The sequence below is a fragment of the Mus musculus genome, chromosome 6 (genome assembly GCF_000001635.26).
Source record: "Mus musculus strain C57BL/6J chromosome 6, GRCm38.p6 C57BL/6J".
NCBI classification, from domain to species: domain Eukaryota; kingdom Metazoa; phylum Chordata; class Mammalia; order Rodentia; family Muridae; genus Mus; species Mus musculus.
Genome location: NC_000072.6, coordinates 135922142 through 135941660, shown reverse-complemented (window position 1 = coordinate 135941660; position 19519 = coordinate 135922142). Strand labels below are relative to the sequence as shown.

The following is a 19519-nucleotide window of genomic DNA, read 5'->3' as shown; positions in this document are numbered from 1 at the left end:
GTGATCAGAGGAGGGCAAACTTTTTTTTATTAGATATTTCCTTTACATACATTTCAAATGTTATCCCGAAAGTTCCCTATACCCTCCCTCTGTCCTGCTCCCCTACCCACCGACTGCCACGTCTTGGCCCTGGCATTCCCCTGTATTGGGGCATATAAAGTTTGCAAAACCAAGGGGCCTCTCATCCCAGCGATGGCCGACTAGGCCATCTTCTGCTACATATGCAGCTAGAGACACTAGCTCTGGGGTTACTGGTTAGTTCATATTGTTGTTCCACCTATAGGATTGCCTCAGCTAGCTCCTCCATTGGGGGCCCTGTGTTCCATCTTATAGATGACTGTGAGCATCCACTTCTGTATTTTCCAGGCACTGGCATAGCCTCACATGAGACAGCTATAACAGGGTCCCTTCAGCAAAATCTTTTTGACATATGCAATAGTGTCTGGGTTTGGTGGCTGAATATGGGATGGATCCCCAGGTGGGGTAGTCTCTGGATAGTCAGGGCAAACTTTCATATGGGGGAACAAATAGAAGAATCTGGAAGTTGTTCTACAGTAGGGTAGAATTAAGGAGTTGGCAGAATTAAGACTAAATGAACTTGTTTTTTGTTACAGAAGACCATTGAGAACTCAGTGCGACCAGATTATTGATACAGTGCAATCCCTTGACGGGGTTTGACTCTTATTTGCAATCAATATTTTAGGTTGGCGTACAATGTAATTGTTACATTTTGGGTTTGTCCCTCTGCCTCCCCCACTGATCTCCCCTCTTCCTCCCACCCCCTCTCTTGTTAATCCCCTTTCTCCACAGTCCCCAAATACTTCACCCCCCTCTTTCATTTCATAAGAATTCTACTGCTCTCTTCTTTCCTTCCCACCCTTAAGATCTGTTCCTCCCCTTTCATAGGTTCCCTTTCTACTTTTGTGGCCTGTGAGCCTGACAACCTGAGTTCAGATCCCCAGAACCCATGGAAAATTGGGGGTGGGGGAGCAGTACAGGAGTCTGTGATCTCAGCGTGCTCCTTCAGGGTTACGGGAAGCAGAGACAAAAGTGTTGTTAGACTTCCAACAGCCTGTTAGACTTGCTTATGCAGCCGTGAAGAAACAAAGATGGAAGTTGTCTTCTGACCTCCAAACATGGACTGTGGTAAACACACACTTGCCTGCATCCATACCGCCCCCCCTCACACACACACACAAACACACAAATACACATACACACACATATATACACAAATACACATAAATGCACACATATACAAACAAACCTAGACATCACACCACCACATAGTGTTTGTCTTTCTGAGACTGGTTTATTTCACTGGTTAATCTGAGCACGTGTCGTAATTATTTTTGAGTACCCGAATAAAATTCTATTGTATATGTGCCATGCCTTTCTTTGTTTATATCTGTTAATGAATGTGTATGTGGTTCCATTCCCTACCTATTGTGGATGGTGCAATAGTCAACAGGCATATAAATGGATCTATTGGTCATCAGTGAACTTAGACTACTTCTGGAAAGTACCCAGAAGTGGTACAGCTGGGTCATAGGGTGATTCTGATTTTTAACTTGGGGGGAAGCTTCATAGTATTTCCATAGTGGCTACATCATCACACAGAGATCACATTTCTTTTGTGGGAACTATTTTAGGGTTTCTTATCTAGATATTTCTGATAATCTTGTTATCATTGAAGAATGCAGAAATATGAATCAAACAAACCATTTCCTAAAGAGCCAAAGACATCTTTCCTCTTTTCTGTGAAGCATAATTTGCAAGTAACTTTTAGTAACTGTGTTGAGAAATTGTTATGTATGTCAACAGGTAGAAAAGAATATCATGCCCTGTCTCTTGTTCTCGGAAGCTTCTCTAGCTCAGATTGTGATGTTAGTATGAAAAGGGTAGAAGATCATACTAGATAACTACTATATTTACTATCATTGTTAATTATTATGATAAGTGTAGCAAGTTTAGCATTGTTTTTGGAGACAGTCTTGCTGTGTAGCCTTGGCTAACCCAATATTCACTATATAATCCAAATTGACCTTTAACTCATGAGCATCCTCCTTAGAATCACACCAGCGTACCAGGGATCCAGGCAGGTACCAGCACACCTGGTGTCACCACATGATCATTTAATTTCTTTTGGCCAAGTATAAAAGCAGCTCTTTTAAAATTGATCTTTGCTCAATGAGTAAGAAGTCAAGAAACATAGCCATTATATTTCTTTGATAATCAGGCAGGCAGCTTTGAGAACTGGTGGTTTTTATGTATCCATCTATATATTGATAAGTGGTTGGAGTGCAGGGAGTAAGACATTGAATGGGAGGAGAATTTGGCATCAGGCTGCTTTCACAAGTTGCTTAGATATAAATTTGCAACTTAAGTCACTTCTATGCAGCATTTAAATTAGTGATTGATCTTCTAGCCAGTGTGTCTAATTAAAAGGTAATGTAAGTCCAGAGGGAAAGGGGCAGCAGAAAGGAATCCAATATATGGAAGGAGAAAAGGCTAGACATGATTGCTCCCCTAGAAGGACAAAATGAAACTAGAAATGGTCACCCATAGTAGCTTCTCTCAAGGAATACTGAAATGAAATCCTAACAAAACCAATTTGCAATCATTTGAAGGGAAGAAGCCTTTTATCTGGGAGCCTGACTTCATAATGGACAAGTCCTGTCATACTAATCTAATCTTCTGAGATGAAAATGAAAGTCTGGGAAGATCAAGGGAGAAGAGTTGTGTGTAATTCATTTAGGCTGTAGATACGATTTGGATGTGTTGCAATGTGGTATGTCCGTCATCTTCCACCTTGCTTGTGAGATAGCAGACACCTGAGTTTCACTGTCTATCAAGGACTGCTGAAAGGCTAAGTTCAAGGCCCAGGGTTATCCGTGCCCCTGATCACAGTCTGGCACTTGGGTGTCAGTGCACACACATGGGTATTGCTTGCTCAGTGTACTGACTGGTGGGAAAGATGACCAATTTTTTTAAGGTATATAGAGAGAAGACTTAAAATGATGGCTGTCCTGGGGCAGTGGCAAACTCGTTGCCATGGAATCATGAGAAACTGTGTTTGGATCTGGAGCACACATGTAAAAAGCCTACATACATCTGTAACTTTAGTTCTGGTTGGCTGGTGGGTGGGGAGAAGAGAAGCAGTTCTCTGAAGCTCAGTGGTCAGTCTAGCCTGACTGGAGAGTGTGAGGCTCAGTAAGAGACCATGTCTCAAAAAATAAGGTGGAAAGTGACTGAGAAAGGCACCATAAATCAACCTGTGGCCTCCATACACAGCACACATGCAAACTCACAGGAACATCTACACACACATGCATCACGCACACACACACACACACACACACACACACACAGACACACACCACATGTACACAGTATAGCTAGCCACACATAGTTGTTTCTCTTCTCATGTATCTTAGGACATTTCAAAACTAACATGTATGGTTTGAATTAGATACACTTACTTTGTGTCAGCTATCATTATCTTCCCTTCAGCTCACTGAGGACGAACTTCACTTCTACACCCTATAGCATTTAATAAATGTGTGATTGACTGGTCAGTGGTAACGTTTTAAAGAACTTGTTCCATGACTGTGCAACAAAAGAATACTACCAAGGCCATTTCTAGCTGGCGGGGAAGGGGGGGGCGGGGAGAAGGAGAGAGAGAGAGAGAGACAGAGAGAGAGAGAGAGAGAGAGAGAGAGAGAGAGAGAACGCATGGGAGTGAAGCTTAGGGAGGTTGTAAAACTCACTACATAGTGTCATATAGGTTAGACTTTTAGTATTCGATGGGCCATTCTCAACTGAAGTAAGACATAGATGACTCAGACAGGAGCTTCTGAGGTGACCCCAGGAAGCTCTAGCACATGTGTGCTGCCGTGGTTACATGTACAAACAACCTGAGCTGGACCTGCCTAGATTCTCTCCTGACAGCAACTGTAACAAGTCATTTAACTTTTCAAAACTCGTTCGTCTCAATCGGTAAGAAACAGGACATAGCAGAGCTCATTGCACAAGGATATGAGAATTAATTTGCATAATGCTTAGACAGCATAGAACATCCTGTAAGCAGCTCAATAAATATCGTCATAAGAACTGTAAGAAATTATCTGTGCATTAGGTCACGTTCTTGCAATCCTAGCACCCAGGAAGAGGAAGTAGGGGTAACCAGAGTTCAAGGCTAGCCTTAGCTACCTAGGGGATTCAAGACCAGCGTGGGCTACAAAGAACCCTATATTTAAAACTCAAAGAACAGCAATAGAGCCTTAAGAGATGAAAAAAGAAAAGATGATTGCTTGTGTCTAGGAAGAACGATGTGGAGTGTATTTAATCGTAATCTTTGTGCATGGGTAATGCACAAGCCATGACCCATCTGAACACCGATCTGATTGATGATTTTTTTTAAGGGCTGTTTTGTTCCTTCACAAAAGAGACTACGAGAACCAAAGAACTTAATCTGCAGCATGATGGCACTGAGGTAGACACAGGATGTATTTCTGCTGAGCTCACTGGCCTATGCAACTGGAGGAAATAACGACTTTTTAAAAAAAGACTTAGAAAACAATCTAATTACACCTCATACATCTTTCTCATCTGCTTAGCAGTGGTCTTACTCAGTGCTGGGCACCAACTTCTTAGGCCATTCTGCATATTTGTTCTTGTGATCTGACTGTCTCAGCTCACAGGCTGAAGCATACCAAAGCTATATGGAAATGCCATTGCTGAGCCATAGGAGGCTTCCATTTGGTTAATCAGCACAGACCAGTGTCCTTGGCCAGTTGGTATAAGCCTGATGACTCCAGGTGAGTTGCTGGAGTGGCAAGTCTACAGGGACAATATCATGTGAGCCGCAAGCTTGTCTGCTGATTCATCTGTGGTCAGAGACCCAACTGTGAGGGTGCAGATTAGCAATTAGTGAACTGCAGTCAGTATCTAATTATAATGCCAATTGGCTACTCAAGGGAGGTTTGAAAGGAGTGGACAACAAACAAATGCTACTTTTCTCTGTTTGAAATAACAATTGCTATCTTCTTTTCTCTTTTCTCTTTCACTCTTTCTTTCCATTCCCCCTTCCTTTCTTCTTTCCTTCCTTTCTTTCTTCCTCCCTCCTTCCCTCCCTTTCTTCCTCTCTCCCTTGCTCCTTCCCTTCTTCCTTTGTTCCTTCATTCCTTTGTATTCCTTCCTTCCTTCCTTCCTCCCTCTGTTCCTTCCTCCCTCCCTATCTTCTTCCTTTGTTCCTTCCTTTCTATTCCTTCCTCCCTTTCTCTCTTTCCTTTTCTTCTTCCCCCTCTCTCCTCATCCTCTCCCTTATTCCATCCATTTAGCAGTTAGATCTGTAGATTTGTAACATGGAGACAAGAATATAGGTTACCAGAGTAGAGGACGTGTTTACTGACTCTTTAGAGATTCCTATTGCGTTTTCTGAAAACAAAAATATTTGCAGAGGGATGTGATATAGTGCATCTCTTATTCTTCTGCCCAGGCAGCTTTGTTGAGTCTGGTACTTGTGCACCGCCCCCCCCCCCCGGAGTCTCCATATCTTTCATGCAGATTCCCATACATTTTGAGTGTCTGAAGGACAGATCCCTTGAAGGATGGGCCAAGGATGGGCTTGTGAATGATGAAGTATCCTCAGGTCACAAGTCAGTAGCTAAGATAGCATGAATGGCAAAATGGCTCTTGATTTTCTTGTTATCTTCTTTTGTAGGGGCCATTCTGCTGAGCCAAGTTGAAATGGAAGAGTACTAGAGATTTTGGAAAACAATCTCTCTCTCTCTCTCTCTCTCTCTCTCTCTCTCTCTCTCTCTGTGTGTGTGTGTGTGTGTGTGTGTGTGTTGTATGCAAGCGGAGAGTAAAGGATAACCTTGGGTACCATTCCTTGGATGGATGCTATTCACCCTTTTATCTGTATAAGAAGCTTATTCACTGGCATGGAGTTTACAGAGAGGGCTAGACTGCATGGCTACAGAGCCTTTTCCCCAGCACTGGGATTACACGTATGCAGCAACACACCCAGAGGGTTTTGTGTTTTTATGTGAACATTTGGGAATCAGATGCTCTGGCATTCAAAGTGAGAATGTTACCAACTGGGCAATGTCCCCTACTACCATTTTCTTTTGAAGACCTCTTTGCCATAGTAGGAGAATTCAGCGAATTGTTATGAAGTGGGGGAAATGCTGGATATTACTGAAGATAGTGTAAAAACAATTTTCAGCAGTCCTAGAGGGCCAGCTCAGTAATAAGAATTCTTAATGTGCTTGCAGGGTTTGTTTCCCAGCTCCTACATGGAACCGCATAACCTCTGGTAACTCAATTTCTAGGGAATCCAGTACCTTGTTCAGTCCTCTGGAGCCACTGCGGACATGTGTTGCACATACAAACACAGGCCAAACACACGTTGGTGGTGTGTGTGCTCAATAAAGTAAAAATAAATAAGCCTTTAACCTTTTTATTGAAATAAAAAGATATGGGCTATTCTATTACTTTTCAAACTCTTAATTCTAGGAAAGATTTGACCAACTTTGTCATCTTCCTTCAGAGGTTGCTGATGCTGTTCCTATCTCTTGTCAGTCTCCCAGCATCAAGTGGACAAATGAGTGTTTCGGTTCCTCTAAGTCCCAAGGGGACAATGAACACGTAGTTGGAACAGTGAGGATTTTCCGATGACAAGTTGCTATGTAACATAAGGGCTTTTTTTCCTTTTTGAAAATTTTATTAGATATTTTCTTTATTTACATTTCAAATGTTATCCCCTTTCCTGGGTGGTTTGCACTCCGGAAACTCCCTATCCCACCACCTCCCACTTCTATGATGGTGTTCCTCCACCCACCTACCTACTCCTGCTTCCCCATCCTGGCATTCCCCTACACTGGGGCATTGAGCCTTCATAGGACCAAGGGCCTCTCCTCTCATTGATGTGCAACCAGGCCATCCTCTGCTACATATGTGGATAGAGCCATGGGTCCCTCCATATATACTCTTTGGTTGGTGGTTTAATCCCTGGGAGGTCTGGGGGTGGGTCTCATTGGTTGATATTGTTGTTCATCCTATAGGCTTGCAGACCCCTTCTATGAGGCAAAGGAAGAAGTCTGGGACCCAGGCTGTATGAGGTCACAGTAGTGAAGGGGAAACTGGGAGGCTGGCAGGCTCTATAATGGCAAATCAGAAAGGACAAACTAAGCCATAGACAGTGACTTTATTTGAAGCTAATTCTTCATTATCCCAAATCAGACCCCTTTGTATGGATAGATGAATAAGAAGGTTCGTTTCTAAGACTGTGGAGGGGAGTGTGTGACCAGCAGGTAATTTTAGGATGGGTTTCCTTGTGCAGGGCTAAGAGCTGGCTTCTGCTTGTGTTCTCTAGGTAGTCATTCCCATTAGAGTTAAATGCGTAGATGATAAAGGGTAAAAAGTTAGGAATGCTGACCCCTTCTGTGTTTGTTTGTTGATGTATATTTACTTCTTTTGAGGCTGGGTTTCATCATGTAGCCCAGACTGGCCTCAAACTCACGACCTCACAGCCTCGGCCTTCCAGGTGCTGGGATCATAGCTGTGTACTGTTACTCCTAGTAGAATACCAAGCTTGTTTTGTTTTTTTTAACTTTCTTCTTTCAAATTTAAAATTTCATTCATACATTCATTCATTTATTCATTCAGTGTTTGTGTGTATGCATGTATACATGTGTGCACGTGTGTATATTCCATGGCATACCTGTGAAGATCAGAGAACACGTTAGCAGAGTTGGTCTTCTGTCTCCACTATATGGGTCCCAGGGATCAAACTCAGATTGCCAAGCTAAGTGACAGGTGTCTTTACCTACTGAGCCATCTCACTGGTCCAAGGAACTCAGAACTCTAAAGGATTTGGTATTCAGTGCTAACTTATGCTAAGAACGAACCATCAAAAGCTTTGGGTACTTCTGCCAAAGGAAAGGGACTTCCCATTTAAAGCAAACTGTAGTAACATCAAAAGTTCAGAGAAACTTGTGTGCAGCTAATCCAACACAGATGCCAAACATGGGATGCCACCTTTACGCCATGCAGACCATGATATCTATCGTTGTGAACAATAGATTCAGGGAGAGTCGGAGAGAGATTTTACACTCACCTATGACACAGTATTGCCTGCCACAGGGCAGTTTTCCAAGGTCTCAGTACCCCATAAGATCAGGTGACCCTCGCTGTCATTCAGACTAGTGTGGGTATGCAGTCAGGGTTCTTTAAAGGTCACAAATGAATGCAAGGGCACTGGCATTAATAACTTGGGGGCAACCCCACTGCAGAGCAGGAGCTGGAACTGTTGAGAGAGAATTAGGAGGCATCTGTAACTGTGGAGAACTGGGTTTAGGCAGGTTGTCAGCAACTGTGCAAAGTAGTTGGAGGTTCTGAATAGAGCTCTTCATCTGGAGGAGACTGGAATGAAAACCAGGACAAGAGGAAGCAACGTAGTCCACCTGGCTGGGTGCATGCACATGGTAGGCACACAGGAAAACCGGCTCAATCTTGATGGCCAAGAATATCCAGCCAAGCTCGTGGTCAGGTTTAGAAGAAGGTGTTGTGAGGGTGGTTCTTGGCCAGTCTGAGTTTAGATAACAGCAGGCAGCTACCTGCTGGCCAGTGTTCTAAGTCCTCTCAGTGAGGCAGGGTAGGCAGGTCCTGCCAAGTGTTGCTGGTATTCAAACACCACCACCAATAAACCTAAAACACCTTTTTTTTGGTATGCTATGTTATTTTCCTTTCTTGAGCAGTTCAAAATGCTTGTTTCTTTTAAGACAAATGACCAGCTTGGGTGTAATGATGTAAATAAATTCTGAGGCATTTTGATTGTGAATACTTCACTGTCCTCAGTGAACGAGCAATCTATTTTCCAAACCAGAGACATGGCGAAATCAATCACTGATGTTTAGTGAGGGGGAAAGAAAAGAAAAACTTTCTCATTAAACTTCTTGCTGGATTTAGCCATTGGAGACAGTGGCTTGTTAATTGGTGCTAAATAAGTGTGGTTGATCCGCATTCAAGAGCCAGCCATGCCTTGTGGCTCTGCTCTCTCCATATGGAGCAACCAGGGGACAAAGAGTGCCCTGTTTTCCAGCAATCCGTAAAGAGACCCATGGGGACAAATATAGTGACTATATCTAGAACCCGGGCTTTCTTTTTCGTTGGCCACACAGGAAGCAGGGCCACTCACAGCTTAATCAAATAAGATGGTGGAAAACCTTTCTATTCTTTGGGGCCTTGCTCTCCCCACTCCCCTCCGTGTGGGAACGTGGTGTTCTGATCAAACACTCACGAGGAGCAGGGAATGGCAATTTGTTGGAGACAAATGCCGACATATTTACTCTGAAAATTGTCCCTTGCATGTCAGGGATCCCACTGGCTTGTACTTGACCCCACTCTTTAACAGCAATCATAAATCCAGAGATGCTACCTGCTTGGCTTAAGTTCAATGAGGAGATTCTGATAGCATGTAAGTTTGGGGTTTCATATTTAATAAGAGGGAAGTTGATTTCCCTCTTAGTAATTAGGTTTTGGATTTATGTAACTTTCTTAATATCCTGTCTATGCCCACCCATATCTACACTGGGATAAATATGGGACACATTTGATTTTATATTGATTTGTCTCAATAAATTGAGTCTGATTACTGATAACTTTACTATCTAATTAATGTTAGTTTAATATTTACGCTGTTTTTGCTCACCTTGTTTCTTAAAATACTTCTCAACCACTCTCTCTGCACTCCCCATCTATTTAAAAGTGCATCTATTACCTCAAAGCTAAGATGCATCTAAGGCATCTAAGCTAGGGGTAGGCTGACGTTGGGAGGGATAAGAGGTACACAGGATGGAGAGGATCTACTGGAGGATGGGGAGGAGCTGTAGGGAGGATGAAGTAGATTTGATCAAAACACATTAGATGCATGTATGAAACTCTCAACTGAAAAAGCTGTATCTCATCCATCACAGAGCCTGGTTGTTGCCGGGGCTCGTCAGCTTGCTTTTTTGTAGAAAAGAGGCCTCTTAACGGAACTACAGCCCATCAGAGAACTGTTTTGATCTGTGGAACGGAGTAGGCCATAGAGAGGAATTTTAATTTACGATGAAATGTAATAGGCTTGTTAAGATTTTGACAGCCCGGGTACATCACAGAGCAGGAACACATTGCTGCAGTTCTCTTCCTTTCTCTTCCTGTTCCCCAGCCCTTTGCTCTGACAGCAGGGCAGGAGCTCAGCTGGGTGTCCAAGTAGGAATGGGGATCAGAATTTGCAATCTCCCCCCTTATTCCTCCCAGGGTCCTTCTTGGTATACAGCTATCCAAGACCTAGAGTTCATGAGGGACTGGAAAGACATTCTCAGAGTAAATATCTTTAAGGTGTTTCCCAGTTTACATTTAGAGGATCACGAAACCAAGAATGCCCACCAGGGAGGAGAGTGGAACAAAATTCCAGGAGGGAGTAAACTTATCTTTGGAAGAGCAAAAAATGCTAGCTTCTGTGGAAGGGATTTAACAACTTGGGGTGGCTCTTAAAGGAGCCCAACTGAGCTACTGGGTGTTATGTTTGTAGACCTTTCGACATTCAGTGTTCTCCTTTATGTGTGGGGCTTTAAAGAAAATGAATCTGACATTTGACAGGGGGGAAAACTCCAGATTCTCAATCCAGAAGTTTCTGTTCTATACTTCTGTTGTGGCATTTCCAGCTAATGGTGACACTGGAGAAGATCAGATGTCCCTGTATTTTAAGGCATTGCACACAAAACTGGCACCATACAAACTCATCTTAGGTAGGCAACTGCAGCCTTGGTGAGTAGAGATGAAATGGTAGCATGGTCTGAGGGTGGGCCTTCTGCAGAGCTAGGGGTTTCTTGCTGTCCAGGTAGAGAGGAAATCTTCCCTTTAGCATGGAAGGAACGATTCTATCCCTCATGTAACTTCTACTTTTCTGTAAATGTAGAAGAAACACAAAGGGATACCCAGGAATTCTTTCATAGCCTGTATTCTTGTCCCACTGTCTTATTCTTTCTTTCAAATCTGGTGAGCTGAAGAGTTGTCAGGAAAAGCCCAGAAGATCCAGACTTTCAGCGAGATGGAGTTCTCTCCAAGGGAACCCTCTAAGACTATTGGTGAGGATGTAAATGAGTGTAGCCCCTGTGGAAATCCATGAGAAAGCTCCTTAGAAAACTAAAACTAGAACTGTCTTCTGTTCCAATTCTGCTACCCACTTGTATGCATAGCTACAGGAATCCCAAGTGAGAAGCAGACAGTTGAGCGTCCACGACTGTTGTGGCACTGTTCACAGGAGCTAGATGTTGGAACCAGTCTGTGTGCCATAAAGAAGCATGAGATGTTGCTGATAGTGAGATGGACCTGGAGGCTGTTGTGTGACTCAAGATAAGCTAGACTCAGAAAGACAATGACCACACACTCCCTCTCCCCTGTGGAATCCAGATGAAAATATATGAAAGGCCATGAAAGTCAAAGAGAAGGAAAGGGACAGGGAGGGGTGGAGAGTGAGACTTGAATGGGTGGCTATGAGTCAAGGATATGATGAACTTAAATGCAAATATCATAACGAAACCCATTACTTTGTACAATTAATACACACTAATTGAAATTTTAAGGAGAATGACTTGGGGAGAACAGAGGAAAATTTTTGTTTGTTTTGATATGAAATGACTCAAATGCCCTGCAGAACCATTTTTCCGATGATATTACAAAGGGGCGGGGAGGGTGTAAGGGACTTTTGGGATAGCATTTGAATTGTAAATGAAGAAAATATCTAATAAAAAAAGAATAATGCAAAAGATGTTAAGATACTAAAGAAGTACTCAAGAAAGAAAGCTAGTAATAGATTTGAGAATTATATGCTTGCAGCATCTGAGAAAGCAAGATTTTGTTTATTTGTTTATTTACTTCTATGTGTTATGTGTGTGTGTGTGTGTGTGTGTGTGTGTGTGTGTGTGTTGTATGCATGTGTCAGCAAACAAGTGCTTTATCCAAAGCCACACCCCCTGACCAGAGAAGGCATGGTTTTAGCAGATATGTGTGTTAACCCTGTGGATACCTGGGAAGCAGGATAGTTTCAGGTGGAGAGTGGGGAGGTGGGGTATGAGGACATAGGATGTGCTGGATAAAGGAGACGCCAAGTGGATTGGCTGCTTTGTTTAGTGAATCAGGAAGCCATGGAGGGCTAAGGCAGAGAGTAGCATGACTGATTTATATTCTATAAGAATCACCCTGCTTCTTTATGAAAGAACAGAATGAGAGGAAGGGGGTTAGAGGAGGTGTGCAAAGATGAGTTGCTCAATGTTTTCAGCAATGGGAGTGTGTCAATGTGCTGGTAGTACTCTCTGCCAACATGACTGCCTACGACAGAAGAGGGTCTGCTCTCCTCTTCTTAGAGTGCAGGTTACATGTACCATTGTAGGCACAGCCCATTTTCATGGTGGTGATTTGCACCATCAGCGTAGGAAACTTCATGATGTCATCAAGATATTTTCTGCCAACTTTCCACCCATTCAATCAAGTTTCTTTGTAACAATAGTGAGCACACAGAGCTTTTTCCCCCTGTGTGCTGTTTATAGTTTTAGAGATAAATAAAGACATTTGAGGGTGGGAAGGTGAGCCAGTCAGTAAGAAACCTGTACTAGGACCTGGGTTTGAGTACCCAATACTCTTGTAAAAAAAACTGGGCATGGCCACAAGCCTCTGTAAACCTGGCACTGAGTCAGGGGTGAAGATAGGTGGATTCCTGGGACAGCTCAGTCAGTCTAGACAATCAGTGAGCTTTAGGTTCAATGGGACACTGTCTCAGGAAGAAAAAAAAAGTGGCACTTCTGTCTTAGTCATTGTTCTATTGCTGTGAAGAGATACCATGACCAAAGCAACTATATAAAACATTTATATGGCAGTTAGTCGCAGTTTCAGATGTTTAGCCCATTATCATCATGACAGGAAACACGGCGACATGGCGGCAGTAGCTGAGAGCTGCATTCTGATCTGTAACCAGAGAGGAAAATGGGGAGGGGCGGCAGGCAGACAGGTAGACAGACAGGAACTGGGTTGGCATGGGCTTTTGAAACCTCAAAGCCAAGCTTCAGTCACCCACTGTTTCCAACAAGTCCACACCTCCTAATCTTTCTAATACTTTCAAGCAGAGCCACTCCTTGGCTTGGTAACCAAATATGAAAAGGTATATGCCTACTTGGCCATTCTTATTCAAACTACCAAGGAGGATGATCAAGGAAGACACCACTGGCCTCTACACGTGTGCAGAGGTACATTTATGTGCATGTATATAGGTACATTGCATGATGTATGTAGGTACATAAACACACCACATACTATGTGCACACACATATAGAAAACCCACATTGCTAGAGAGAAGAGATAAATCTGCTTGCTATCATGTGGTAGGTAGGTTAGAGACAGAAATGCACAGTTTAAAAGGCACAGGAGATGAGGATTAACCTCCCCTTGAGAGTAAAAAAGATACCATGTATCAAAGGAACAGCCCATGATCTGGGTCTTAGAGGGAGGAATGAAGATAGATAGAGCGAGGGAAAAGAACCCTTCATCAGATAAGAATGAAGCTCCTGTTTCTTAGGGTGATGGAGAGCTCACTACCTTGTGAGGCTCATTCCATCAATGCATTTCTGATATTCAGCTGACCCCGCTTCACCCTAGTTATGACATCTCTAGTCAAAGAACAGAGGATTATCTTTCTACTGCATAAATGACCATAATTTATGAACGTAAGTATAACATTAAAATATTTCCTTTTTATTTTTATTTATGTGTTTTGTGTGTGTGTGTGTGTGTGTGTGTGTGTGTGTGTGTGTGTGTGTGTGTGTTGTGTGTGTATCCACATGGGTGTGAATGTTTGTACATGGGTACATAAAGTCCAGAGCTCCATATTTGGTGTCTTCCTCCATCATAGTTCACCTTGTCTTTTGAGAAAGGGTCTTTTGTTGTACATGGTGCTTAAAAATTGGCAAAAATGGCCGACCAGTGAACTTCAGGGACCTGCTTGTCTCTTATATCACTGAGTTAGGGTTACAGCCAGATACAACCACGCTCAGCATTTCTTTTTCAAAGTATGGATGCTGGAGACCCAAACACAGGTTCCCCATGCTACTAAGGTAGTCGCTTTACCAACTGAGCCATCTTCCCAGCCCTTCTGTTCATACCTTTAAGACACCCTTCTCCATGCTTATAATGGAGGAAAATGGAGTCAGGATCCACAGAGAGCAGGCTGAGTGTGAAGGCAGGGTGAAGCTTGAGGGAGGAGGGAACTGACATCAACACTAAGAAAGGTACAGGCAGTGGAAACTAGACTGAGCAGACGAGGAGGTACGGGCAATGCAGTTGTAACAGCACTCTACTAACCTTGTAGGGAATTAAGAAGCTAGACAGACCCTTCAGAGCTGCCTAGCTTTAGAGCAAACAGAGCAGGACTTTATAACACCTTGACAGCCAATCATGCCGGGAGGGTTCTGTATCCAAGGAAGAGACATTCTTAGATGAATGGCTTGTTTCATCTGGTGTGTGTGTGTGTGTGTGTGTGTGTGTGTGTGTGTGTGTGTGTTGGAGGCAGGGAACTGAGATGACGTCTGTTACCAGGGGCACTGTGGTCACTGGGATAGTTATTTCTTTAATTTGGAAGACGATCAGTAGGGGATCTGGATGATGAAAAACATCATGTGCTCCTAATTCTTTAGGCAACTGTTTTCTGTGGCAGATAATGGAATGGAAAAAAAATCTTTTTATTTTTTTCTTATTAGCAAATAAACACCACAACCATCAATGTAATGGAAGTACAGCATAAAGGTTGTAGACTGATGGGGTCTAATGTACAATTCTACCTCCCCTGTGCTAATTGCTCATCTCAGTTAAGGCAGCCTTTTATGCAGGAAGACTTTCAAGATGCTCTTAAGGCAAGTTGAAGTGCATTCATGCAATAAATTTGGCTGGGAATTTTCACTGGAGGGAGGTGGCTTCTCCAAGGATCCCTGAGTGTCAACATTTTGTAATAGCATTAGAAGATAAAATTGTTCACGGGGAATCACAGTGAACTGCAAACAGAATTATGTCTCTGTCCTTCATCTTGATCACTAGTGGGTGATCGTAGCGCATGCTGGGTGCCTGGAAAGATAGATGTGTGGCCACCAGGGCTTTCCACTCCGTGCACATATGAAGATTATGCTTTGATTTGTGGCAGAGACCGTAATTTGCAAAACCTGTCACCATTTGCAACTTAGAGTTAGCTCAAAGCTTTGTTGGGAAAAAAAGAGCTATTCTATTCCGGACCACTGTACACCAGACTGTTGCATCAACTAAATAAACAACACTACACTCCTCATTATACAGGAAGCCTTTGCTCAAGCCATAACTGTCTCTTGGTTTCTACTTGGCTTCAACAGACTTGGTTTGGTGGCAAATAAAATGGCTGTAGAAGGCATACTCATTGAATTGAGGCCTGGCAATACAAAATGGGTAAGGTGAGCATGCTGAGGGCTGTATAGAAGAGGGGTTGTATATGATCAGGGCATTCGAAGGTATGCTCAGAGTGTCTCATGCTCATTGTAGATTAGTTTTCTTTGCAGAATAGCCATTTGTAACTGTTGGAGAGGCATTAGGAGAAACAAAAGGGAGAGAGGGTCAAGATGCTGTTTAGCAGATTTTTTTCATTCTTTAAGTTCAATCTCATTAACATTGACCGTCTGAGATAGACAACCATGAGTTTTTCCCCAAAGCTGATTCTTGCTGTGCATTTGAGCCAATTATGGCCTCACCATATGTGGGGCTTCGTGTGCACTCAAGAGTCTCCTTGTGATTAAATTCTGTTCACCCATCACAGAACAGGTTGATTTATTTCATTTGCAATTGAGATTTCCTTCTCCCTAAGTCCTGTACACCTTAAAGTATATTGAAAGCATTTTCACTTTGTGTAACCATTGGGCTTGTGGAAACTCACAGGATGAGATTTCCCATGTGAGAATCTCCAAGACCATGTTTACAAGAAAATCAAGCAGATATCTCTTTCAGCAGCGTCTAGTCAAAATGAGTTGTTCTGTCAACGGGCTTTCTTTTCTATCTTTTTTCCCTTGTGATTCTCTGCAGGTCCCTGACAAGCATTGGAATAATTAAGCTTCATTGTCTCAGATACCCACTTGTCTTAGTCATTTTAAGCTGCTATTTAAAAAAATGTCATAAAAGAGACAGCTTATCAACAACACAAGTTTAGTTTTCATAGTTCTGAAGGCTGACGAGTCAAAGATCATTGGTGCTAGCAGGTCTGGTGTCTAGTGAAGACTCCCTCTTCAGTTTGTAGAGGCAGATATTCTTTGTGTCCACTCAAGGTGGAAGGGTCAAGGCAGCTCTCTGGAGTCTCCTTTAAAAGGACATTAATCCATTTCTGAGCTTTTCCCCTATAAGACCTATCATCTCTCAAAAGACAACACATCTTACTACCTTCACCCTGGTGGTTATAGAATTTATTAACAGGAAGAGACAGTACTTAGTCCACATCACAGCTGTAACGTTCAATGGAAGACTGGCTACTTTAGCTTGAAGAATACTCCTTGTATCATAAAGGAGATCCAGGAGGAAGGTCTAGCCAAAGTTCAGAATGGGCACACACACTGCCTTTAATTATTCTACTCTGAAGTAATTCCCATTCCTCTTTCTATCTATTGTTGCTGCTTCATCTTCCCTATGTTTTTGACTTCTGTAGTCTTTTGGGGCTCATCTCTGTTAAGCTCAGTTGGGACAAGCATGAAAAGCAACATGGCTCCATTAGCAGAAAGATTCACCACCCAGTAGATAAACATATCTTCTACTCTGGGTAGGCTGGGGTTAATGTGACCAGTCCAAGCATGAGAAGAATCACATGTCACTCTGGAAAGCCTAGGGGATGGCAGCTCTCACTGCCCAGCTACAGCCTTGAGATACAAGTAGGATATTTCCCAGTCTGTATTTTTTTTCAATAGCTGGCATTCAAGAAATACTTCGTGTTTCTTGGCTATTTATTCCTGGGTTAAGAAATCTCTATATAATTTTGCTTAGAGGTCCAATTTCTTGGTCTCTTGTAACTATACTTTAAAGCCTGGGTTTTGGGGGTCGGAGGAAGAAATGTCCCTTGAAGAGGGATATAATTGTGTTAGCCTAGACTATTTCAAAATGGACAGAGGCTCTCGGATGTAAGGTGAGAACATAGATTAAGAGAAGTGACACCATTACCAGGAACAAATCAGGAGGAAATGAATGGAGAGAGGCTGAGGCTGAGAGGGTATTCATTTTGTGCTTTCAGATTCTTGTAGCTGTACAGTTGAGCCAAAATACCAGGTTTCAACTTCTCAAAGCAGCAGGTGAAATGGAGCTTACAATGAGAGAAATTTCAAATGGCTTCTCCCTCAAAAGGACAGGGAGAAAAACATGTTCAGAATTATCTGTGTGTGTATACATGTGTGTGAGCACATGTGCACATATGTGCCTATGTGTTACACAGATCAGTCTAAGACCCATGACACTCTATGGGTTAGAAAGCAAACCCTCTTGTGTTGGTTTCTCTAAAATCAAGCACAGCCACATATACAGTCTAGCTACAAGTACTTTCATGTGTGGCTTGGAGGTGTAGCTTGAGCTCACTCTAAGTTGTAGATCTTATTATCAGAACAACCACTAGAGAATAAGCTAAGTTAAAAGAGAATGCAAGTAATATTTCTGCTATTCAGAAACCCAAAGCAGGAGGATTCCAAGCAAAAGTCTCCTGAGACTACAGAGTGACTAGAGTGAGCTTAAGTCCAGCCTAGTGAGAGCCTACATCATTTTTAATGAACAGTGGGGGTGGGGGGCAGTGAGTATATAGACTCAGTGGTAAAGCATAGCATATGAGACCTTGGCTTCATTCTCCAGTACTATGTGGGCGCTGTTACTAACAGGTATATGCTATCATTGGTTTCCATAGCTAAGCATCAGGTACATTGTAGATGAATGTCCTTACACCAAAATTCAAAAACATCTTTTTCCACTGAAAATTTTGAAAATAAAATATCTATGAGGAAAAAACAATGAGCATGAACTTTTGCATCCACTTGATTCACAATCCCTGTGGCTATCTGTTTGATTTCTTTTTTCCATTTCTCCCCTTTCTCTTGTATTTTGACTACTCTAGGATGAGTCCTCCATGTTCTTCCAGTTTGGCCCATCCATTGAACAGCAAGCTTCTGTCATGCTCAACATCATGGAAGAATACGACTGGTACATCTTCTCCATCGTCACCACCTACTTCCCCGGCTACCAGGACTTCGTGAACAAGATCCGCAGCACTATTGAGAACAGCTTTGTGGGCTGGGAGCTCGAGGAAGTCCTCCTGCTAGACATGTCTCTAGACGATGGCGACTCTAAGATCCAGAATCAGCTGAAGAAGCTGCAGAGCCCCATCATTCTCCTCTACTGCACAAAGGAAGAAGCCACCTACATCTTCGAAGTAGCTAACTCAGTTGGGCTGACTGGCTACGGCTACACATGGATCGTGCCGAGTCTGGTGGCGGGGGATACGGACACGGTGCCTTCAGAGTTCCCCACGGGGCTCATCTCTGTGTCATATGACGAATGGGACTATGGCCTTCCTGCCAGAGTGAGAGATGGGATTGCCATCATCACCACTGCTGCCTCGGACATGCTGTCCGAACACAGTTTCATCCCTGAGCCCAAGAGCAGTTGCTACAACACCCACGAGAAGAGGATCTACCAGTCTAACATGCTGAATAGGTGAGTGTGGAACTGTCCTGCTTGGGCTCCTGGTGGGGGTCAGGAGAGAGCCTCGAAGGCGGGGCTTGGAGGTGGTCCAAAGGCAAGAGCAGGGATTGGTCGTTCAGAATGGCAGCAGACTGAAAGCTGGCCTTAAAATGGTGTTTGGTCGTGGTGGTGGTGGGGAGCATGTAGTTAAATATTGCTCTTTTGTGTTCTTATTCTAAAAAATAGCAAATCAATTGGTATGCTTGCCTGGCACACACAAAGCTCTGGGTTCTATCCCCACACTTGGTGTGGTGGTACACATATGCAATTCCAGTTCATGGGACGGCAGGAGGATCAGAAGTTCATAGTTGTCATTTGCATGCAACTAAGGCAGCCTGGGGTATGTAAAACCCTGTATCTTTCATCCCCGTGCATATACACACATGCATACACACATGCACAGATACAAACTCATATATACATACACATGCTCACATGTGAACATATACAAACTCATATATATACATGCATACACATGTATACATACATTCTCTCTCTCTCTCTCACACACACACAGAGGAAATCAGGCCTCATTTATTGAGTACCAACTATGTGCTAAATGTTGCTGTAAGAGTTTTCATATTTTCCCTCTATCTCCCAATCCCATCAGTCAGGGTTTTTTTAAAAAAAAATCATATCCATTTTATAATATATGAGAATAAGGCTTATAGACACAGATTGTCTTCAACCAAACTGTGAGCAG

The 19519-nt window shown here is 42.9% G+C and overlaps 1 protein-coding gene across 7 annotated transcripts in view; it reads left to right on the top strand.

Moving 5' to 3' along the window:
• The window catches only part of Grin2b (glutamate receptor, ionotropic, NMDA2B (epsilon 2)), a 460395-nt gene that overhangs the window by 231955 nt on the left and 208921 nt on the right, over positions 1 to 19519 (top strand). For all 7 annotated transcript variants that reach the window (NM_001363750.1, NM_008171.4, XM_011241221.3 and 4 more), the window contains one exon: positions 18191 to 18789. In NM_001363750.1, coding sequence (NP_001350679.1) covers positions 18191 to 18789 — 599 coding nt within the window. The remainder of the gene's footprint in view (positions 1 to 18190; positions 18790 to 19519) is intronic.